Source organism: Boleophthalmus pectinirostris, unplaced genomic scaffold (genome assembly GCF_026225935.1).
Source record: "Boleophthalmus pectinirostris isolate CB_2022bp ecotype Guang Dong unplaced genomic scaffold, ASM2622593v1 HiC_scaffold_10, whole genome shotgun sequence".
Taxonomy (NCBI): domain Eukaryota; kingdom Metazoa; phylum Chordata; class Actinopteri; order Gobiiformes; family Gobiidae; genus Boleophthalmus; species Boleophthalmus pectinirostris.
The window spans coordinates 4,339,585-4,364,386 of record NW_026570971.1 but is presented as its reverse complement, the minus strand read 5'-3'; the positions used below and the strand labels follow the sequence as shown (position 1 = coordinate 4,364,386).

General features: G+C 44.1%; 1 protein-coding gene across 1 annotated transcript; it reads left to right on the top strand.

Annotated features, from left to right (window-relative positions):
• The first annotated feature begins 246 nt into the window (after positions 1 to 246).
• LOC110169975 (NLR family CARD domain-containing protein 3-like) lies at positions 247 to 4,503 on the top strand. The gene is made up of 7 exons (XM_020935584.2): positions 247 to 363; positions 1,174 to 1,369; positions 1,447 to 3,229; positions 3,298 to 3,465; positions 3,533 to 3,703; positions 3,809 to 3,855; positions 3,938 to 4,503. The coding sequence occupies exons 1-7, from the start codon at positions 247 to 249 to the stop codon at positions 4,501 to 4,503; spliced, it is 3,048 nt and encodes a 1,015-aa protein (XP_020791243.2).
• Positions 4,504 to 24,802: the final 20,299 nt, after the last annotated feature.

The following is a 24,802-nucleotide window of genomic DNA, read 5'->3' as shown; positions in this document are numbered from 1 at the left end:
TCATCTCAGGATAAACTTGTTAAGTGAATTTGATGAAATACCTCTGATTATGCTTTATTTGTACATTTATACTTTATTTGGTACAAAGATATTAACATTTACAATGGGGGTCTTGTTTAACTGATACCAGAGAGATAAAACTGTACCTATGTTATCTGCAGTTTGGAAGAGACGCACCCAGAGCTTCAGCCAAGTGGCCCTGATAGTGGGACTATTTTTAAGGTGAGAGTTCTGAGCCTCTGATACATGAGTCACAAAGAGCAACAAACAGACACTGAGACGAAGAACAGAGACACAAACCTGCGTCACATCTGTAGACCACTGACCCAAAGACTGGGTCGCGACCCTAAAGTCCAGTTCTCAGTGCCTTGCCTAACCAGTTTTCTCTGGGAAACACTGATTACTGTTTTTCCTTGTTTAAAACTTGAACTTTGAGTACTTGAGTATTATACCAGTACTCCGTACTGTACCCAACTATGAGGCACATTTAAAATCCCTTAATTTTCAGAAAAATCGACAGTGCGCCTTTTAATCCGGTGCACCTTATGTATTCATTCTGGTTGTGCTTACTGACCTCAAACCAGTTTTCACACATATTCCACTGAGTCGTGTTCTTTAGTTCAACAGAAGTTGAACCACATCAGCACAAGGAGCGAGCTGTGTTTTTTTTTAATCGCTTATAGTTTATATAAATGAGGTTTTAATTTCTGTAAAACATAAACAAATGTGCACAAAGCTGCATTAACACATTATTATTCAGTGTATATTTGAGTTGTCCTCTTAGGAAATAAAAAGTCTCAAGGCTCAAATGTCGTCCGTTTGTTTCACTTAATGCACATTATCATCCGGTGCACCTTATAGTCCGAAAAATACAGTAAAACTGATTGTTAAGAGAGACACGATCACTCAGTCAACAATAAAATATCCTCACGAATGTTCAATAATGGTCACAAATTTATTTTGTGATTTACGAATAATATCTATTGACTTGAGTCACGAAGATTTGTGATTTTTAAAATATATGTCCCCAGAAAAAAAAGTCTGGGAAATACTGCTGTAGAAAAGGACACAGAGAAGGAAGAACAGAACTATGAGAGTGGATTAAAGGCACAGGACACACACTAACCAAGGTGCACTTGAACAAAATCTGATTCTCATTCTCTTATGTTACAGAAACTGGAGGAGCGAATTTTAATTTTTGTGCAAACTGAGCTAAGTAGGTTACAGGAAGTTCTAACGGCAGAGGAACCAGAGTCTTTGGCACTTGAGAAGGAGGATGAGGCAGAAATTAAAGATGCCTTTCTGAAGATCGCCCTGAGCTTCCTGAAGAGTATGGAACAGGATAAAATAGCGGAGCATCTGCAAAACAGTGAGAAACTTCAGTCGGTGTTCTGTCAATGTCTCTTCATGCCAGTGTGTGACTTCATATTTACACTTCTGTTCCAGGACAATGTGTTTTCAAATGTCAACGTGAACTGAAATCTAATCTGCGGCACAGATTCAGTCGTGTGTTTGAGGGCGTGGCTAAAGCAGGAGACTCCGTCCCCCTGACCCAGATCTACACAGAGCTCTACATCACAGAAGGCGGCGCCTTAGAGGTCAACCTGGAACATGAGGTCAGGCAAATGGAAACCATGTCCAGGAGACCATCCACTACAGAGACCACCATCGCATTTGAAGACATCTTTAAACCCCGCCCACATTCACCAGAGAAAATTAGATTTGTGCTGACGAAGGGCGTGGCCGGCGTGGGGAAAACAGTGCTGACTCAGAAGTTCAGTCTGGACTGGGCTGAAGGCCGGGCCCAGCGGGACCTCCAGCTGCTGTTCCCGTTCACTTTCAGAGAGCTCAATGTGCTCAGAGACACACAGTTCAGTCTGGTGGAGCTGCTGCACCACTTCTTCAGTCCATCCAAAGATCTCTGCAGCTTCCAACAGCTCCAGGTGCTCTTCATCTTTGACGGTCTGGACGAGTGCAGACTTCCTCTGGACTTCAGACGAACCCGGGACCTGAGCGACCCCACAGAGTCCGCCTCAGTGCACGTGCTGCTGGTGAACCTCATCAGGGGGAACCTGCTTCCCTCCGCTCGCCTCTGGATAACCACACGCCCCGCCGCGGCCAATCAGATCCCTGCTGAGTGCGTCTCCATGGTGACAGAGGTGCGAGGGTTCATCGACCTGCAGAAGGAGCAGTACTTCAGGAAGAGGTTCAGAGACCAGGCCACAGCCATCATCAAACATATCAAGAGCATCCACAGCCTCTACATCATGTGCCACCTCCCGGTCTTCTGCTGGATCCTCTCCACAGTTCTACAGAAGCTTCTAGAACAAACGGAGACACCAGAGCTGCCCCGGACTCTCACACAGATGTACATCCACTTCCTGGTGGTGCAGACCAAAATCCAGAACATCAAGTATCACCAGGGAACAGGGGCGGACCTTCACTGGACTCCAGAGACCAGGGAGATGGTGTGGTCTCTGGGAAAACTGGCCTTTGAGCAGCTGCAGAAAGGAAATCTGATCTTCTACGAGAGCGACTTGAGTGAGTGTGGGCTGAATGTGGAAGCAGCCTCCACGTACTCCGGAGTGTTCACACAGGTCTTTAGAGAGGAGCCAGGCCTGTACCAGGACAAGGTCTACTGCTTCATCCATTTGAGTTTGCAGGAGTTTCTGGCTGCTCTTCACGTCCATCACACCTTCTACAGCTCTGGGAAGAATCTTCTTCATGACAGATCACCCTCTTTCTTTGAAAAATCTTTCAGAAGAAGGCCTGAAGTTCTCTACCACTCTGCTGTGGACCAGGCCTTACAGAGTCTAAACGGACACCTGGACCTGTTCCTGCGATTCCTCCTGGGGCTGTCTCTGCCGACCAATCAGAAGCTGCTGCAGGGTCTGCTGACTCAGACAGGAAGTGAACGGACCAATGAGGTGACAGCAAAGTACATCAAACAGAAGTTGGATGAAGAGGGTCTTTCTGCAGAGAGAAGCCTGAACCTGCTCCACTGTCTGAACGAGCTCAACGACAACAGTCTGGTGGCGCTGATGCAGTGGTACATGAGAGGAGGAGGTCACTCTATCAGATACATGTCTCCTGCTCACTGGTCGGCTCTGTCCTTCCACTTACTGTCCTCAGACTCAGACCTGGAGGAGTTTGACCTGAGGAAATACCAGGCCTCAGAGACAGCTCTCCTGGGTCTGCTGCCGGTGGTCAAAGCCTCCACCAAAGCCCTGTGAGTCCAAACTGTATTTAAACTCTCGTGTGGAGGTTCTAGTCTCTAATGTCCCTCTCTGTCCTCAGTCTTTGCGGCTGTGGCCTGTCCCCTCGCAGCTGTCGTCCTCTGGCCTCAGTCCTCAGCTCCTCCAGTCTCACCCATCTGGATCTCAGTGAAAACAATCTTAAGGACTCAGGAGTGGAGACGCTGTGTTCTGGACTGATGAGCACCTCCTGCAAACTGGAGACACTCAGGTGAGAATCCCCCATGATGCCCTCTGCCCCCCCCCGTGTCCCCATGAGTGTAACCTCGTGTCTTTAGGTTGTCTGGATGTCTGGTCTCAGAGAGGGGCGGAGCTGCTCTCGCCTCAACTCTGAGCTCCACCCAGTCCCACCTGAGAGAGTTAGACCTCAGTTACAACAATCCAGGACGTTCAGCCAAGTTCCTGACCGCGCAACAGGACGACCCCAAATGTTCCTTACAGTCTGTCAGGTGAGACCACATTTCCCTCTTCAGTCTGGTCATGTCGGGGTTTCTGGTCCATGGATGATCCTGGTCTATGGTTGGTCCTGGTCTTAAAGAACCTGTATGTTTCAGGCTGGATCCTGCTGGACAGCGCTGGATGGTCCCAGGTCTGAGGAAATGTGAGTCTGCTTTTATTTGATTTATATTTTTATAATTCTAATCATTTTATTTTCATTAAATTCAGATGTTTTTGTGTTTCAGACTCCGGTGAATTCTCTCTGGACCAAAACACGGCTCACAGAAACCTCCTCCTGTCCACAAACAGAAAGAGTCTAACTGTGAGCTACGTGGAGAAGCCACAGTATCCAGACCACGAGGACAGGTTCACAGACTGGCCTCAAGTCCTGAGCTGCACTGACCTGAGGGGGCGCTGTTACTGGGAGGTGGAGTGGAGTGGGGCAGTTTCTATAGCAGTGAGTTACAGAGGAATCAGACGGAAAGGAAGAGGAACGAATAGTCGATTTGGATACAACGATCAGTCCTGGAGTCTGAAGATCCGTGATAAAGAGTACTCCGTGTATCACAACGGAAAAACCTTCGTCAGTGGCGTCTTCTCCTCGTACAGAGTCGCTGTGTTCCTGGATTCTGAGGCTGGAGCTCTGTCCTTCTATGAGGCTTTCTCTGACGGAAAACTGCTCCACCTCCACAGCTTCTCCTGCTCCTTCTCTGAGCCTCTGTTTGCAGGGTTTGGAGTGTGGACTGGTTCTAACGTGACTCTGATTAATCTGAATACATGGCACGGCCTGGAGGACAGACCTCGAACCTGACATGGAGCTCATTTGGAATGAAATTAAAAGGGAGCTGTGACTGCAATACACGCATGAAGAATTTCAGACTTCCGGTCATTGTGCAAGTCATACTGGAAAGGATTTTCCGAAAAAGTGAGCATCAAACCGTCATGTTTGTTTTCCCAGTGGGATGCGTCTATTAACAAAGTCGATCTTTTCTAGTCTTTTCAACCGTATCGCTTTTGTTTCTGATTCTGATATTGTCATATTTTAGTTTTGGGATTCAGACATCGTAATTGTGTGGTTGTTGGATGTCTTGATAGCGGAAAACGGCTTGAGAAATTTGTTTGCGAACTCCATAAATGCAAAACGGAATCAGATGTGTGTGACTGCAAACCTCCATTCAAACTGTTTCTCTTCCCAACGGAATTGAGAAATAGTGAAAGGTAAAGGCGATGGGCAGGATTGATCCACGGGAAGGACCAAAAAGGAAACCTTTGACTGTCTAAATCATCCCGAGTTTGCAGCGAACATTTTATATGTGGAGCTCCATCAAAGCAAAATCCCGATCGCTCGCTCAATCTCGGTTAAAGTCAATGCCAAAGTGAAAGGCACCAGCTGTTCACCAAGAAACACCTTCCACTGCAAAGAGACCAAGACATGATGTTGCTGTAAAACTACAAGAACAAGAAAGTGCAGCTCAGTTTGTTTGTCTTCTGCACCTCTCGATTAACAAACGGGATCCCACTTTGCTGACGCTCCACATACAAAATTTTCGTTGCAAACTCAGGATGATTTAGGCAGTCTTTTTCGTCCTTCCTGTGGATCAATCCTGCCCATCGCCTTCACCTTTCACTATTTTTTAGTTCCGTTGGGAAGAGAAACAGTTTGAACGGAGGTTTGCAGTCACACACATCTATTCCCTTTTGCATTTATGGAGTTCGCAAACAAATTTCTCAAGCCATTTTCCGCTGTTAGGATCAAACAACCACACAATTAACGATGTCCAAATCCCAAAACTAAAATATGACAATATCAGAACCAGAAACAAAAGCGATATGGTTCAAAAGACTTGAAAAGATTGACTTTGTCAATAGACGCATCCACTGGGAAATCAAACATGTAGGTTTGATGCTCACTTTTTCGGAAAATCCTTCCCAGTATGGATTGCGCAATGACCGTAAGTCAGAGATTCTTCATGCGTGTATCAGGGTCATATTTTTGTTTTGTTTTTTTCTAAACCAGGACTGGACCAAGTATGAATGGCATTTATTAAAATAACTACTGATTCATTTAGTTGTTAATAGTTGTAGCTCTTATTGTCTTCTTGTATGAAGCTGACTCACCCCTCGATTCTGCAAGTCAGTTTTTACAGAGGAGAGTAATTTTGTGACAGTTCACAAAACTACCCTCATCTCACCAACGCTCTCTTTTTCCATCACCTGAGCCAAGTCCAAGAGAAACAGAGAGAGAGAGATACTTTATTAATCCTGAGGGAAATTGAAGTTTTGCTGCAGCATTTACAGTATCTCAGTGGCTTTTGTGTCTCAGTCAAAGGTCTCAGTGCAGTTTAACAGGAGCATGGGTCAGGGAGGCTCAGCAGATTCTGTGTTTGAGGAGAAGAAGTGCCAAAAGTGTCCCTCCTCTGTGTCCTGCAGCATCACAGCAGAGTCCAGGTGAACACAGCAGGAAAGGTCTCATTCTTAACTCCGTTCTGGTGTTTCGGTTGGTGATAAGATAATCTTTTATTGTCTCTCATGGGAGAAATTTGTCGTGGGACAGGGGGTCATATGGTTTAACACAAAGAGAAGATAACACAGCAAAAAAAAAGCACAAATATCATAACCATAGACTATAAATAAATAAGAGATCAAATATGAGTGATGCAGGACCTTTAAAGGTTGTATGGAGGATTTTTTTTTTGTTTCAAATTGTCAATGAAAGTTTAAAATACCATTACAGAGACGCAGCAGCCTTGTAATTATGATGACCAAAAAAAAAAAAAAGAATGAAAATCTATCAACTGTGGACATAGTGAGGCCAGGTAAACATCAGCCAATAAATAATGAGGCTGCCTCTTTATCTATTGGTTGTCAGGTTGTCAATCAAACTCCCTAGTGTAACTGACTCGTCGGCGCTGGGATTATGTGGTTTATGCAGCAGTTCTTAGAGACTTTTTCAAACTGTAGTTTCCTCGCAATTTGCACAAAGTTTGTTGCGATGGCAGACGAGAATCCACGACCGGTTCGCCGCAAAAGAAAGTCAGTTTTCAAGGTCGCTGAAAGAAGAAGAGAAGGGGAAAAGGAGCGAAGACAAACTGAGGTGATTCTTGGGGATCTCTTCCAGCGATGGCGCTAAAGAAGCAGGCGAAGGGTCTAAAAACTGATTCATCGGTCACTAAATTACTTCAGGACAGGTCACTTCAACAGTAATTCTGAACCCGCACAGGCTGTAAACAAACGTGATTTCTAGAGTAAAGAGGCGGGAGGAGATGTTTCTACTGAGGAGCTGTGGAGGAGGGAGGTGGTGTCACGCAAAAAAAAAAAAAGGACTGTCGATGTATTTCTCTTTCCTTAAAAAAATCCTCTATACAACCTTTAAGTCACTCTATATAGACAAACCCTTCATTGTTTTATATTCTGTTAATAATTGCTCGTTCTCTAAGCCTAAGTGCAGTTTTGATTGCACATTCCCTACGACTTTTACTTTTATTTTATGACTGCGCTCTCTGAGTTTAGCAGATTGACGTCTAAGACCATGAGTTGGGCCACAGTTTCCTCAAAAAATCTGCTAAAATGAACTAGGAGTCACACAAATGATTTTACCCGCTCTTTTAAAGTTAAGGTAAAAAAGTTGTGATCTAAGTTTGACCGACAAAAACGGTTCATTCCCTCGAAGTGTTTCCTCTAGAAGATTTTCTGCCACATTTGTTGCCACATAAGGTGTAAAAAGTCTGTAGTAACTCAAATGTTCATAGCTTGCTCTTTAGCTTGCCTCTTGCACAGTCTGGATGGACACGAGAAAAACAATTAATTTCACACAATCCAGCAGTGTCTTGTGTTCATTCCATCAAATTATTCTCTCTGAAAATTCTGCCACATTTGTTGCCAAAGACTGGGCCGTTACCCTCAGGTTTTGGGTCGTCTTGTCTCAATCTGCAAGTATACAGTTGTATAGACGGATCTGTATCACCGTTCTAGATCAGTATTTCATCAGAATCTCCAGTCGTCAGTAGGGCCAGTGTTTCTCTGCTTATTCCTTTCAGTATTACATGTATGGGTGAATTGGATTTTCTGTGCTCACAAAAAAAGACAAAACACAGAAAGAGACTGAACGCTGCTCCTGATCTGATCTGCTGCACGCTACAAAACCACAGACATATTGAAATGTTAAAACATGTTTTGTATAATTTGTAATTTTTTTGTAATTATTTTATTGACTATCCTTTTATTTCTGCTTCAGTGACTGTTTTTCATTTTACTAATTGTTCAGAGTCATTCAGTCAACAATAAAATACCCTCATTAATGTTCAATAACACTCAAATCCAGCTTTATTTTATGATTTATGAATAATATCTATTGATAATTGGGTCGCGAAGGTTTGTGACTTTTAAAACGGGTCCCCAGAAAAAAAGTTTGGGAAACACTGGTGAAAAAAAAACTTGTAGTACAGTGGTCCCAGAACCCAGAACTAACCTAGGATTGATTCCAGAACTGAGGAGGAGGACTAAACCAGGACTGAACTAGGACCAAAACAGGACTAAACCAAGACTAAACCAGGACTAATCCAGGACTAACCAGGACTGATTCCAGGACTGAAGAGGAGGACTAAACCAGGACCGAACTAGGACCAAAACAGGACTAAACTGTTCAGTTGTGGCGTGTAGGGAGGATGCTGTCTGGGACCGCTGGATTGTCGGTGTGTTCACAGTGACTCAGTTGTTCAGTCGTGTCTAGAAGCGCTCGCTTTTTCGGTTCGTTCCTCCGTTCCGTTCCTCGTCGGCGTGGAGTGATGAGTGTGTCTGTGGGTGTGTTTCTCTGTGCGGTCGCTGTCTGCTCCGTGTGTGTTTGTATGTTCTGCGGGTGGTGCTGCTTTGTCGTTTACTGAAGTTGTGCTGGGACACCTGAGTGGATTCATGTATGGGGCGCTCTGGATTCCTCGTTTTTTGATGGGGTTAGAGGCTTAAGAGTGCATCTAAGGCTACGTTCAGACTGCAGGGCTTAACGCTCAATTCGGATTTTTTTGTGAAATCTGATGTTTTTGCGAGGTCGTTCACATTTCCAGTTAAATGTGACTTGTATGTGACTCCAGTGTGAACATTAAACAGCCCAAAAGTGTCCCGCATGTGACACTGGAGACACGACGACGTCAACCGCAGCGAGCGTCTCTGTGTTTACAGAAGTTGTCCAAACATGGACGCAGCATCGAGCACCTGGAGATTTTAAAGTTCCTCTCGTACCGGAGCCAGAACATGAACAACTTACTTGTTTTAAGGAGGAGATTGAGAAGGAGAAGGACGAGGTTTTTGGCCGTGGTGTTTTTGTGGGACAGAACGTTGAAAGGAACGTGTGGATGTGGAGACGGAGCCAAGAGTGTGAGTGGTGAGTGTGTCTCCAGTAGTTAGATACTGTAATGTTCAAAACGAGCTTGAGACAGTGAACATCAGAACTTCAGTTCACTCGAACTTACAGCACATGCAGTTGCACAAGTGCACCAAAGTTCTGTGACATGTTGTGTCAATGAACTTCTCACACTCTGAGGAGCTGGGACTTGCTGGTGCCAACGACTAGTTTCAGGTTCATGCAGCTAAAACCTGGAATCTGAACTGTGAGACAGACTCTTCTGTGACGCTGTTTAAATCCAGACATTTCTGTTTAACTGTGCACTGAAAGTTCATGTCTCTTTTTTTAAAATCTTCATGATTGTTATGTGATTTGTTTTTATTATGATTTTAATGTAATTCAAAGCACTTTGAATTACTTTGTGTATTTGCTGTACAAATAAACTTGTTGCCTTGCCTTGATGGCTTCAAGTGACACGATTCATCAATTTTCAACTTCAGTGCAGAATAGTGACGTTTGCTTGTTGATGACGGTAGGTGGATGAATCTTTGACAGACTGAAGTCGCATGTCAAAAGATCAGATCGCAGGAGCACATATCCAAGTGTCCTGGGTCACATTTGAAAAAATCAGATCTGTGTCATTCACACTGTCATTAAAAGATCAGATACAGGTCACATGGAGGCCAAAAAATCGGATTTGGGTCACTTCAGGCTGCAGTCTGAACGTAGTTTAATAGCCTGGAAAATACGGTAAACGATATGTCAGATTCCATATTGAGTTTAAAAAATATCTTGATATATTCAAAATATCGAGGCTTTATTATATAGGCTTTATTATAGTTTATGTCCGTCTCGTCGTCTTGGCTCGACTTAAAGTGCAGCAGCGTCAGCCCACCCCTGCCCTCAGCTGCACCTTACACTTTCATATTTCTGTATTATACGCCCCGTCCTATTTCCCATCTCCTCCCCTCCGTACCTCGGCCTATCTCATAACTCTCTCTTCCATTTACTTTGCTATTTCCCCCCCCCATCTCCCTGTAAGCACCGGCCCACCCTCCATCACAGGGCCGCCTCATCTGCTGCGCGCCCCGTGAGCTCCGCCGGGCTGTTTATCTCCACTCCTGCGGCTAACGCGAATCAAGCGCACCCTATTTCCCTATTTGCTGCCCCGCGCGCGCCTCTGACTGGCTGCTCTTACGTCTTCCCCGTGTGTCGTGTTGGAAAATCGCTGTTGAAGAGCGGCGCATCCTGTGGCTCCCTGATAAGCCGGGCTCCTCAGTGCAGGTCGGAGGGACGGGTGGTGCCGCTTGTAATTACATCTGCTCTGCTGTTTCTGCGCACAGGAAAACATGGGGGATGATTTGTGGGTGCGAGGCAGAGAGACTTCTGTGAGGAGTTTTTCTATAAGCAAACAGCAGCTCAGGTTTTACTGTGCAGTCAACAGGCTCTAAATCATAGACATCAAATATTACCTGGGGGTTAAAGGAACTGTACGTAGCCCGCGCTCTTTCAATTTTAAAAAACGCCACTACAATCACAACTGAATCTCGGCTGCCTGTGCCAGTTTCCTCACTACATTTCTCTTTATTTCTCATTCTCAGTTTATGTTCAGGTGTCGTGTGAAAGATCAGAACCTCCAGAATTCACTCACTGAGCTGCAGAGGCTGCACTAGCACTGATTAAGTGAGGGGTATTATGCAAATGTGTTTGGTTAGAAATGTCCTCTGAACTTCCATATATGTAAATATACATATGAGACAGACTGAGGCTCACTGCACCTGGACAGACCACAGGCTCTAGAAAAGTCCTCATAATGTTTTGGATCACACAGTCATATGTTTATACGAAATAATTTAAGTATATAACTTACAATCATGGAGGAATTAGAATTTTTGTTGCATTATCAGAGTAATAATATTCTAAAACAGTAATTTTTTCTTCTTATGAGTGCTCCTGACTGTTCGTAGGATTTGTTCTTCCAGAAGAACATTTTCAGTTAAGAAAAAGTTTTGTGAATGTCAAAAATGTTTATAAGAGAACAAATTGTTAAGTACAAAATTGTTTGTTAGAACATTTCATGAATGAGACCCATTGTTGTTATCATCAACAGAAGCAGAGGGACTAAACCTAAACCAGGACTAAACCAGGACTAAACCAGGACTGAAACCAGGACTAAACCAGGACTAACCAGGACTACACCAGGACCAGGACTAAACCAGGACTCACCAGGACTGAACCAGGACTAAACCAGGACTGAACCAGGACTAACCAGGACTAACCAGGACTAAACCAGGACTAAACCAGGACTGAACCAGGACTTAACCAGGACTAAACCAGGACTAAACCAGGACTGAACCAGGACTAAACCAGGACTAAACAGGACTAAACCAGGACTGAACCAGGACTTAACCAGGACTAAACCAGGACTAAAACAGGTCTGAACCAGGACTAAACCAGGACTAAAACCAGGTCTGAACAAGGACTAAACCAGGACTAAAACAGGACTGAACTGGGACTGAACCAGGTCTGAACCAGGACTAACCAGGACTAAACCAGGACTAAACCAGGACTAAACCAGGTCTGAACCAGGTCTGAACAAGGACTACACCAGGACTAAACCAGGACTAAACCAGGACTACACCAGGACTAAAACTGGGACTGACTGACCAGGTCTGAACCAGGACTACACCAGGACTAAACCAGGACTGAACCAGGATTAAAACAGGACTGACTGAACTGGGACTGAACCAGGTTTGAACAAGGACTACACCAGGACTAAACCAGAACTGAACCAGGACTGAACTAGAACTAGACTAGGACTAAACCAGGACTAAATCGAGACTAAGCCAAGACTGAACTAGGACTAGACCAGGACTAAACCAGGACTAAACCAGGTCCTGGTTCATTTAAATTGTACCTATTTTATATTTGTTTTTTATTATTATTATTTTTTATATGTCACATCAGGAGAAGTGGGTGGACGGCTCCTCTTTAAGTGTGATAATATTTAAATGTTTCTGTACTTTCACCAAATGTCCCGTTTCAAAACCCAAACTCCGTCTTTACATTCTTCCCGATGATCGTCAGAGCCGTTCCACTGTTTACCCGTTTCTCAGAGACGTACGCAAATGAGGAAACCACAGCTCCAATTAACGCCAAAAGTCACGTGACGACGGCCCGGACCGACACCGCCGCCCACGCGCCAACACTTCTCCGATAATTGAAAGCGCGTCGGGAGGCTTTTGTCCGGTCCGCGTCGTTCCTTTCTCGGCGAGTCCATTTTTAAATCGGCTCGTCTGTGTGTGAAAAACAGCTGTCTAATGATGATACCGCGCGGCCTGGTTTTGTTCTGAACATTTCATCAGTTCCAGAAATGACGCCGGAGCGAGTAACTGCCCATTACTTCGCTCATTCATATTTTAAAGCTTCACAAATGAGAAAGAAGAGTTACTGTGGAAACTAGACTGAAAAAAAACCCACACACTATAGACGAAAATTGTGGGTTAGTGCCGAAGAATGTGGCCTGATTATGATTGTCTTCTGTTTAGCTTTTGCTGTTATTTTGTGAACTATAACATGAACGTCATTATTTTATATTTTCTTTACCTAAATATTCCAATCCAACTTTATTTGCACAGCACAGGTGTGTCCAAACTACATTTTTCTTGGCCCTCAGGTTTCCAGGAGAACTGGCCCAAATGACCTTGCATCAATGAAAAATCGACATTAATAAAGTGAATATTTAATATTTATAAGGATGTCCCGATCATATTTTTTTTGCCCTCGAGTCCGAGTCGATGCAGATTCCGAGTGCCGATCCGATACTTCTATAAAAAATATGAAATGAACTAAGAGCAAAGAGTAAGATGGAGGTTGTGCAGGATCAGATTGTGTTGATTTCAGTGTGTTTGGGCTGAACTTGTTGACAGTCTTGACTTTTACCACAGTCTGGTTTTGGAATGTGTAAACTTAAACTTAATGAACTGGACAAAACAGGAACCAGACCAGAATCAGGTCAGACCTGAGACTCGACTCTGCAAAATCTACACTTCGTATATTTGATATTATTTGGAAGCATGTGTGTTATATTTAAAACATTTAGACTCGTCTATGAAATCCAAATAATACAAAATCTTACCAAATAAAAATGAGATGACAGAAGCTCCACAGCCTCTGTCCCCTGCACCGACACCACATCCACAAACCCACAGAGGAGCAACACCGCAAACAGCAGAGCGCACGAAGCAACATCAGTCCCACTGCTCAATAGACGCTTCATGCCGCTGGATCCACCCTTCCCGCCAAAAGCGCCAGCTCCGTTGCGCAACATGCAAACAAACAGCGCCGTGCGATGACGCCGTCGGCCGCGCAGGTGTGAACACGGGCCACAGAACCACAGGTAACAGCGCCCGAGTACGACACGGCCCAAAAGTCCCAGCGCGAGTGAGTCTCTAGTACAACAGGCGCTGGCACAGACAGTCGCGCCGACGGGACGTCCCTGAGCAAATACCACGCCTCAGAAAAACTGTGGTGTCCTGTGAGTTATACGTATATTATTTATCGGATACCTGATTGGAACATAATGACCGAGTCCAGATTTCCAATCACGTGATCAGATCGGGACAACCCTAATATTTAGTGTGTGGTTTTAAGGATCTTAGCATGAATAAAAACTGATGGCTCATTCTAACGTGTTAAACATGCACATATTTCAGTTATTTGCTGTATTGAGCATCAGTCTACGGCCCTCGATCGGACCTCTGCTTCATCTGTGTTTGGATATGTTCGATTAAAAAAGTTTCCCTGATATAGCACATTTTACAAACAAAACAGTTTCCAAGTGCTTCACATAGCAATACAAAACATTTTACTTTACATTTTACAAAATAAAAAAATCTGCAGAATTAAGTTGCAACCATAAGGAAACTAATAGAATAAATAAATAAAATAATAATATTAAAGTCAACACATAAAAGTAGTAATAAAAATAGAATAAAAGAAGTTGCAGAAAGACTCTGCCCCAGATTCACAAAATGTTCTTATGCAGTTCAGTCCTGGTTTAGACCTGGATCTTGGTGTAGTCCAGTTTTAGTCCTGGGATCAGTCCTGGTTCAGTCCCGGTCTGGTCCCGGTCTGGTCCTGGTCTCAGACCTGATCACCCCACAGTCTACACGGGAGCACCTCCGGGCCCGTTCCGACACTCAGTCCTGTTTTAGTCCCGTTTTAGTCCTGGTTCAGTCTTGGTTCAGTCCCAGTCTGGTCCTGGTCTCAGTCCTGGTTCAGTTATGGTTTAGACCTGGTTTAGTCATCATTTAGACCTGGTTCCTGGTGTAGTCCAGTTTTAGTTCTCAGTCCTCAGTCCTGGTTCAGTCCTGGTCTGGTCCCGGCCCGGTCCTGATCACCCCACAGTCTACATGGGAGCACCTCCGGGCCCGTTCCGACACTCAGTCCTGTTTTAGTCCTGGTTCAGCTCTGGTTCAGTCCGGCATCACAGTTTAAGTCACAGAAATGGAAACTGAAAAAATGTATCTTTTTTTTTTTTTTTTTTTTTGGTTTTGGAGACAAATAATGAAGAAAATTGTTTTTTATTTTATTTAATTTTATTTATTTATTTTGGTTTTGGAGATAAATAATGAAGAATTTATTTATTTATTTATTTATTTTATTTTGGTTTTGGAGACAAACAATGACAGATTTTTTCTTATTTTTGCTTTTATTTTGAAAAACAATGAACGAACGAAACACAGATTTTCATCACAGTAAACTCGGTTCTCGTTCCAACTCCTCGTTTCTTTGACTATTTTTAGTTTTACACCGACCAACTACCCCGAGATGGCTCCTCAATCACACCTCTCGCTGCTTTTCAAACACTTTTTCCACCGCTATTCAACCTCTCGCACACACATAAAACAAGATTCTCTTTCAGTTTTTCTTTTTTTTTTTTTCTTTTTTGCGATGGCCTCTTCAGTCTGACGGACAGTGTCTTTTAGAGGACTTCTCCCGTCTCCCTCCTCCTCTGAAAGTAGTGCCTTCTTTAGTGCTTTTCAGCGCCCGTGTCTCTTTTCACAGATTCACTCACCTGCACCTGCCGACTTGAATACTCTTTTATCCGAGTGTGAGAACGCCGCACAATGGAATCTCTCTGCAAGGAAAAAAAAAAAAAAAAAAAACACTCCCCACTCCCTTTTCGAGTATAAATGTTGGCGGCTTTGTCCCGTTCGCTCCTCGCCGGTTTGGTTTCTGGTGCCTTTGCAGAATCTAAAAAGAAAATCAGAAGAGAATCAACAAGTGGAGTGTGGGTTTTTTTTTTTTTGGTTTTTTTTTGGACTGTTATTGGAAACTTGGAAATTCTTCGTCGTTTTGAGCTGGTTTTGATACACGATTTTTTTTAAAGAGTGAGTGTTTTTGACGCTTTGAGCCTCTTCAGTCCGTGTGTCATTCGTTTATTTGTTTTTCAAAATAAAATCAAAAATAAGAAAACAAAAAAAAAAACAACAATTTTCTTTATTATTTGTCTTGACTTAAACTGTGGTGCCGGACTTTTGGGCTGCATACAGACTGAACCAGGACTAAAACAGGACTAAACCAGGACTGAACCAAGACTAAACCAGGACTAAACCAGGACTAAACCAGGACTGAACCAGATCTGGGACCAGAACGGAACCAGACCGGAACTGAGATCAGGACTTAAACTGGGACCAGGACCAGGAATGTGATTGAGACAGGGACTGAGACCAGGACCAAGACCAGGACTTAGACCGGGACCAGACCAGGACTGAGACCAGGACCAGGACCAGGACTGAGACCGAGACCGAGGCCAGGACGAGATCAGGACCACACAGTGATTGAGACTGGGGCCAGAACCAAGACTGAGACCGGGACTAAGGCCGGGACCAAACCAGGACCAGACCGTGACTGAGACTGAGACTGGGACCAGACCAGGACCAGACCAGGACTGAGACCAGAATCAGGACCAGGTCTGAGACCAGGACTGAGACTGGGACTGAGGCCAAGACCAGACCAGGACTGAGACCGGGACCAGATTGGGACCAGACCAGGACTGAAAAAGGTTCAGTCCTGGTTCAGTCCTGGTTCAGTCCTGGTTCAGTCCTGGTTCAGTCCGGCATCACAGTTTACGTCGTGTAAACGGGAAACAGCTTTTTTCCACTTTTCATTTAATCACAAAATCAAAAACTGAAAAAACAAATCAGTATGTTTTTTCATTTTGGTTTTGGAGACAAATAATAAAGAAAATAGTTTTTTTTTTTTTTATTTTTATTATTTTTGGTTTCATATTGAAAAATGAATGAATGACACAGATTCTCAACACATCAGCCTGTTTCCTCCCACTTCTGAAACTCCTGCACATCACATCAGGTTTATCGAGCTTTAGTCTATTGTTTTGTGTTATTTTTGTTGTATATTTATGAAAAACGTTTGCGCAGGAGCTTGAGTAACGGCTTGAACTCCACGTCCTCTGAAAACGAGTTTGTGAAAAGAAACTGAAACCGGACACAAGAGCAGGTCCTGGAGGTGACGGCTCTGTGCTGTTTAGGAAAAGTGCTTTTGGAAAACTCGCTTTTGCTTCTGGAGCAGCTCAAACACGAAAGAGCTCTCAACACCGGCAGCGTTTTCTAAAGCTTTAAAACATTGCATTTTTACACTGAGGGGTTGTGGGTTTCACTCTTGACTTCTAACTTTAAATGAACAGTCTAAAATGACTTGTGTATAGTGAGTGCGCTGGTGTTTCATGTACTTTTGTGTGATTTTAACTTCTTAGGTTCTTTTTAAAGACAATGCAGTAAAGTGTATTTACCTTGTTGACATGTTTCGGCTGCTGCTGCATCTTCAGAACTGTCAGCGGTGTTGGTGGTGATGTGTCGTATATCAGCTGTTGTTACTTCCTGTGGGCGTGGTCAGCCTGATGGACCTGCAGGTGGCTCAGACTGACCACGCCTCCCGTCGCCCGGTGTCTCTGGAGGAGGGTGTCCCAGGTGTGTGAAAGGAGGAACGCTCCGTCGTCACGGTTAACGCTGTCTGTGCCTCGTTTCCTGATTTCAATATCCTCCTTGATCCAGCGTTTGAACTTGTTGTTTTCTGATCCAATGACCCGAGCCCCGACCTGATCCATAATGTGGTTGTTCCTTTTACAGTGTCTGATGTGGCGGATTTTAGGTTTTCCTGTTCTGCTTTGTCTTTTTGTTGTTCTGGTGAGTCTCCCTGACGTTTCCTTTTCGCATTCCTTTTGGTGTTCCTTTTTTCGGATGTGAAATGCTCGGCCTGTTTCCCCTATGTGTGATTTATTGCATGATTTGCATTGGATTTCGTAGATGGTGTTGCATTTTTGTTCTTGTGGGATTTTGTCCTTGGGATGTACGAGTTGTTGGCGGAGTTTTGTGTCTGGTTTTACTCCAGTGCTTATGTTGTGTTTTTTCATGGCTCTGGATGGGTTCGGTTATTCCTCTGATGTTCGGTAGTGTGACTATGTTCTTGTCCTGCTGCCCTGTGTTACATTGTTGTATTTTTTTCCGGGGTTTGTTGGTTTTATTGATAACTTGTTGTCTGCCTTTGCCTTTTTGTGTGATTGTTGCTGGACTTTTCCCTGTTCTGTAGATCAGTGTTTCACAAGCTTTTTTTCTGGGGATCCATATTTTAAAAATCACAAACCTTCACGACCAAGTCAATCATAAAATAAAGTTGGATTTGATCATTATTGAACATTAATGAGGATATTTTATTGTTGACTGGGTGATTGTGTCTCTGAACAATCAGTATTACTCAAGTTTTAAACAATGAAAAAGCAGCAATATTGGAACAACATACTCAATAAAATTATTACAAAAAGATAAGAAAGTATACAAAACGTGTCTCAACATTTCAACATGTGTCAGAACACATGCTGAAAATACACGTGTTTCTTGTCAGAAAATACTGGGCACTGACTTCTCATTTCACCACTGCACTATTTTAGACAAGTACAATTTGCTTTATTTTAATAATTTTGTTGATTTTAAATATGGATGTTTTGTATATAAAATTTTGTAAGGACTTACCCACCTCCGTTACAGGATTTTATTAAAGTAAAGACCGTCAGTGGAACTAGACTAGAGATGTGCGGATTGCGTTTACAGCCGCGGTGTCCGTGGCTAAACCGCGGGTCGGGCGGATGACGTGATGAAAAATAATATTTTAATTAAATTTGGGCGGGTGGCGGTTTAACTACTCAAATTAAAATATATATATATTACAGCCTATATTGTTAAGTGTTATGAGATCTGCGTCTTTACTTTGTGCGATGTTTAGAGTGGCGTGTGGCGTGTGGTGTGAGCGTGACTGAGTGACTGCGTGCGCTTCTTGAATGGGCCTGCAGAGCGTAACAGGGCGTCTATGTTTTACTGTATGTGAAATGAACAGTAGGAAGGCGACCGAAGTGAGTCAGGAAGCAATTGTCCTGTTATTTAGTGCATCACGGCAAATAAAGCCACGATTCTTATTGAGCCCACGCACTCACGGTGAGGCTCCAAACAGGGAGTTAAACCCTGAGCAACAAGCGGCGTTTTGTTACGGACAATTAAGAATGTGAACATGCACGTTGAGTGAATTTTGGAATGAATGAGCTATAAAGTTTGCATTTTTATCAAGGCTCCTTAGTTTGTTTGCTGTATGATTGTTCTAAAATCTAAAATCAATGGGCGGATGGCGGCGAGTGCGGTTTTGAAAACTGGTCAAAACCTTGGGTGCAAATGGACAGCGGGCGGATGATGAGTTTTGTGTCGCGATTGCGGATGAAAAAATAGCCCAACCGCACATAAACTAGACCCACAGTCCGCGGGAACTGTGAGCTCCCACACAGACATTTGGACAAACTGTGTCTCAGTCAGAGGCACTAAGTTCTGGAACATTCTCCCATTATCAATAATAGAGACTCCAACACTGGACACTTTCAAATCCCACTTGAAACAGTGACTAAAGGAAAACCAGACCTGTGGACACTTTTAGGTTAGAACTGACACTTGTCACTTGTTATTGTTGTTTTTTATCTCTGTTAAATTTGTGGTGTTTCCTGCCGAGGGACGACAGATGGAAATGAGCATTTTTGTTATAATCTGTCATATTTACTCTGCAGTGTTGTAGATGTTCATGAATATGCACTGTCCCTATTCAATACATAAATAAATAAATAGAACTGTATATTGCAGAGTTACATGCAGATTGTGACAAGACGACCCAAAAACTAATCTCTTGCGAAACACCTGAGTTGTCATGACCCAGTTTTTGGGAAACAGTGGTTTACATGATTTGACATCAACTTGTCAAGGGACTGAAGATGGAAATTATCCACACTGGCTATAATCTTTACATATTTATGTTTTAAATGTTCATTAATATGTGTTGGTCTCTTTACAAATAAATAAAACAAGAAATAAGAAGAAAATTGAACTGCTGGACCATCACATACTGTATGCATGGATGAGATTTATAACTTCTTTTGTTGTGTTTATAACAAAAAAACACAGGTAAAAACCTCCACACCCAAGTCAAATTTGCATAGTAAATTTTAATCTGTATTTGAGCAAATTTTGTCTTGCCCCAATATGTATTTGTTGTATAAGCAGCTCTTGAGCTCAAAATGAGTCCACTACATCCTCTCTGCATCTAATTATAGTAAGTAAGTGCGCGTTAACATGCTAGTTGTTGTTAGCTCTACCATCACACTTTCCTTGCCCAGAAGGAAAGTGCAAAGAAGGATCACTGCACAGGAACTGAAAGAAGAGACACATCACCACAGTTCTTCATCTTTGCTCTGGCTTCCAGTTCATTTTATGGTAAACGGTCACATTTTTCTATAGCGCTTTTCCACCTTCAAGGCACTCAGAGCTCTTTACAACAACAAACCACTCACCCACTCACCCACACAGTCACACACCAGTGTACACAGACACTGGGGGTGAGGTGGGTTAAGTGTCTTGCCCAAGGACACAACAACAACGACAGCATTCATCTGTGGGAGCTGGAATCACACCAGACAACCTGTGGGTTAGTGGGTGAATGTTCTACCAACTGAGCAAATGATGCCCCATTTTAGAAGTTTAGAGATCTTAGACCTCCTCCGAATTTACTCCCCCGTGCGGTCAGAGGTCAGAGGTCAGAGGTCCGAGGTCCAGGCTCCAGCTCGTGGGGCCTAAGACGAGACTTAAAACCAGGAGGGACTGGACCTTCTCTGTGACCGGCCCCAAACTCTGGAACACTGTGCCCCCCCACGTCCAAACAGCCCCACAGTGGAGAGTTTTAGGCTACGTTTACACGTAGCCGGGTATTTTGAGAAACAAATATTTCCCTCCCTCCGTTTTCCAAAATAACATCGTGCACACGGCATCGTTTTTAAAAAAGTTTCCGTTAACATCAGCCCGGACAAATACGCCATCTCATCCTCGATGTAAAGACGCAGCAAGTCGGAAAGTAACAGCAGTGATGACCGCGACGTCCTAAAATTCTCCGCGACAACTTCGTTTTCAAAATTATCCCAACAGACAGCAGTTCGCCCAGGTCGGACCCAAAACCGGCGACGTTGGCGGCGACGGCAACTGGGTCTTCGAGCAGGAGGGAAAAGTGACAAAATCGCCGATCTCCGAGCCCTGATTCGTCTCTGCTCATCGATATGATCCATCAGCTGTGTACGTAAACACAAACACACGCAAAGTGTCTGATCAGAAGAAATGCGACTGCTGCTCTGAATGCTTCCATCATCGTCGTCATAGCAACAGGTAAACACCGGTCGCACTTTCAGCGCGTCAGCTCCTAAAACTCCGTTTATCTCAGTTTATACGCAAACGTGAGACCGGAGTTTTCCAAAATCTCCACTCTAGTCGGAGTTTCTAGAAAGATTCGTTTTCAGAAGCAAATTCGCCGTTTGCGTGTAAACGATGTGCACAAACGAAGAGAAATGTCTCCGTTTTTAAAAATACCCGTGTACGTGTAAAGGGGCCTTAAGTCTCATCTTAAAACACACTTTTATTCTCTGTCTTTTAACACCGTGTGAGTTGTGTCCTTCTTTGTGTCTTTTATTGTATTTATTTTTATTTTTTTTATTGCTATTCTGTGGTTTTGCTCTTATTTTATTTGACAGTTTTATTGCTTTAAGACTTGTATTATTAAATCTGAGCATTTATTTTATCATTTTATTATTGTTATTATGGATTTGTGTAGCACTTTGCAAACTTTTTATTTATGAAATGTGATATACAAAAAAGCGAATTGGATTGGATAAGAGCAAAACGTTGTGAAAAGTGTTTATTATAAACTCATCGTGGTGAATTATCAGGACGCTCAGAATACATAAGGAATAACTTTGGACCACTGCAAACCGTTTTCCTCATTTTTCAGTCAGTAAAAATCGAGTAGCGCGCCTTTAAGTATCCCTGCTTTTATTTTGACGTGACGCGTTGCAGTAATTAAGGTCACATTCACACCATCTCGGAGTTAATTACTTTCACGGTGTTGCGTTATCAGATCCTGTCGTCTCGGCGAGCTGTCAGGGGCCCGCTATCTCAAACGGAGAGAGCGCCGCGCCCGCCTATTGTTTTGGCCGGGCTCGCGCGCTCATTCATCACGAGGCGGAGGAAGCGCGCTCATTTGTTTGAACAGGGAGGATTTCATGTACAGTACGAGGAGGAGACCATTTATCACCGGGCGCAGCTCCGGTCTGTGCGCGCCGCTGATAAAGCATTATTCTCTATCTGCTCACAGCATCTGGTGTTCGGCAAATATCAACACAAATATGCCGGTCATCATGCGGGGGAGCGTGCGTATGTGTGTGCGCGGGCGGTTTATTGTCTTATTATTTATTCATTTTTTCATCACTAATCGTTGGAGAAGTCGAGCTCGATGATTTGGCAGATTTGTACGTCAGATGGTCTTCCTGTTTAAATCAGGCGAGCGGATTGATATTTTGCAGCTGATCAGGTTCATTTGGTCTCAGATCATTTATGTTATGAGGTTGTTTTTTCAGACCAAGAGTTTGTTTTCATACCTGACAGTTTCGACCGCTCCCTGCGCTCTTCCTCAGAGTCACGTGATGTTGCTGTGAAGTGTCGCTCAGCTTGTTTAAACAGGTTTCGGTGCTGTTTTTCTATCGATGGACGCAGGATGACAGCGCCACCTGCAGTCCCACTTCCTCAGGACAGTATCCCAGGCCCCCTTACTACAACGACCAGAACCCGTCGAAAGTTGTCATCACATGTTTCCAAACGTCTTCCTGGTTTGTGACATAAGTGTGAATAGAGGCCATTGCTGTCGCACATACAAGTTTAACAAAATGACAAACAAAAGCTAAAACTAAAAGCCTGGGGCTGTAACAAAAATCACTGTGAAGTATCAATAGTTTGAGTAGACGTGACATAATATTGAGTCCCGACAGTTTAAGACTGCCTCAAGTGGAGGAGTTCAAGTATCTCGGGGTCTTGTTCTCGAGTGAGAGGAGGACGGAGCGTGAGATTGACAGGTGGACAGGTGCAGCGTCGGCAGTGATGCGGTCGCTGTATCAGATCGTTGTGGTGAAGAGGAGCTGAGCCAAAAGGCAAAGCTCTCGATTTACCGTCGATCTACGTTCCTCCCCTCACCTGTGGTCATGAGCTCTGAGTAATGACCGAAAGGACGAGATCGTGGATACAAGCAGTTGAAATGAGTTTCCTCTGCAGGGTGGATGGGCTCAGTCACGCGAGAGGAGCTCGGAGTAGAGCTGCTGCTCCTCCACGTTGAGAGGAGCAGCTGGGCGTGTTTTCTGATGCCTCCTGGACACCTCGCTCAGGAGGTGTTCCAGGCATGTGCCACTGGGAGGAGGCCTTGAGGAAGACCCAGGACACACTGGAGGGACTATGTCTCTGGTCCAAGCCCCCAGGTTCCAAAATGGCCGCCCATTCAAGTCAATGGGCCGAGCTCAATGTCGCATGATCCCAGATTAGCCTTTAGCCCGGCGAGGTTCTGTGGGCCGACCGAGCATGAGCAGTAGTGCTCTTTTCTCCCGCGGGCACACGCGAATGTACGTGCGCGGGTTCGTGTATCATGTGATCGCTTTGACCAATCAGAGTGAGAGGAGCTAGAGCGAAGCAGAGCGTAGCCGAAGCTAATGATTATAAAGCGTTTTTTAAGACAACTGAAGGATTTTGAGCTGAGAAAAAGTGCATGATCTAAAAATAGGTAAAAATCGCCACAAAATGCAACAATTTTGAAAGTTGTAGGTCCCTGTCAGCCGAACACGAGCAGGTTCTGATTACATTGCCTCTATGAGAAAAATCTTCTCTTGGCCCATGGGATTTTTTCGGCTGCAGTACCACTGAGTGACACTACGTCAACTCGAGGCAGCTACAAGCAGCAATACTGTATCCAGTTATTTTAATAGATCCATGCTCTGGTCTGGCCAGTCTGAGAGTCCCTGCTGACCCCGCGACCTGGACCTGAAAATAAGCAGAAGAAAATGGATGGATGGAGTTTAAGACTGAGTTGAAGGACCAGTCAGAATTTCTGTTGTTGAATTACACTCCTAATACACATTTCAGGCTTGTCAGCCTGAAGTTTCCCAGTTGCCTCCACTGTATTCATTATTCATTCACCTCACACTCTACAGCCGCCCTGGGGCAGACTGATGAAACAAGGCTGCCAACCTGTGAGGTGTGATGCAAACTGTCAACACTGCTCTGTTTGAAGCTCTTTTACTCAAATTAGACTTTAATCAGATTTTTAATGCTATCTGATCATAAAGAACTGAATTATCTGGAAGTACAACAGTTGAGCTGGTTTGTGTTTTAAACAAGTCTGTCAGACTTCAAATCACATGAGCTGGAGTTAGAGAACAGTTTTTCAGTGAGTCACTCTCACCTTTTTGTTGAAAATCCATCCAGCCATTTTCTTTCAGCAGCAGTCTAAGCAGGGACTCCCAAACTTCCTTCACCCTGGACACTTCCTCCAGCTCCTCCGGGGGGCCCCTAAGGCATTCACAGGCCAGTCCAGAGACATAGTCCCCCAGGAACACCTCCTGAAGGAGGTGCCCAGGAGACATCATATCAGATGTCCTCCCCTCAGCTGCTCCTCTCCACGTGGAGGAGCAGCGACTCTACTCCGAGCTCCTCCTGTGTGACTGAGCTCCACAAACTATCTCTAAGGGAGCGCCCAGCCACCCTGCAGAGGAAATTCATTCCAGTCGCTTGTATCTGCTTGTATCTGCAATCTCGTCCTTTCAGTCATTACTCAGAGTTCATGACCACAGGTGAGGGGAGGAACGTAGATTGACAGTAAATCGAGAGCTTTGCCTTTCAGCTCGAAATCAAACTCCTGAACAGAACCATGAACACTCGGACTGATCACAGGCTCCTGAAAATGTGCTCTTTGAATCCAGTGTGAATTTATTTTATGTTATTTTTTTGAGTTTTCAGACGATTAAAAAACTTTTGTGTGTGTGTTTGCTGATGTGTGCATCGTGCCACCACAGTAAGCAGTAAACCTTATCCCACACACATACATGTAAAACACCCCCCACTTGATGTGTCAATAGAACCTGAGCGCTTTCTGTGAGGCGAGGTGCTTATGCGATCGCAGCGCTGCAGATCCACACAAACACAAATCCATCGTGGCAGGTCGTGTTCGTCTGAAGAGCGCGGAGAGAATTGTGGCTGTAATACTTTCTTAATCCAAACATGCTTCTGGCCTCTGTCGTGAAAAAAAAAAACAACAACAACAACAACACACGAGCGGTTTGTGTTGCCGTCACAAACAGCGCGTG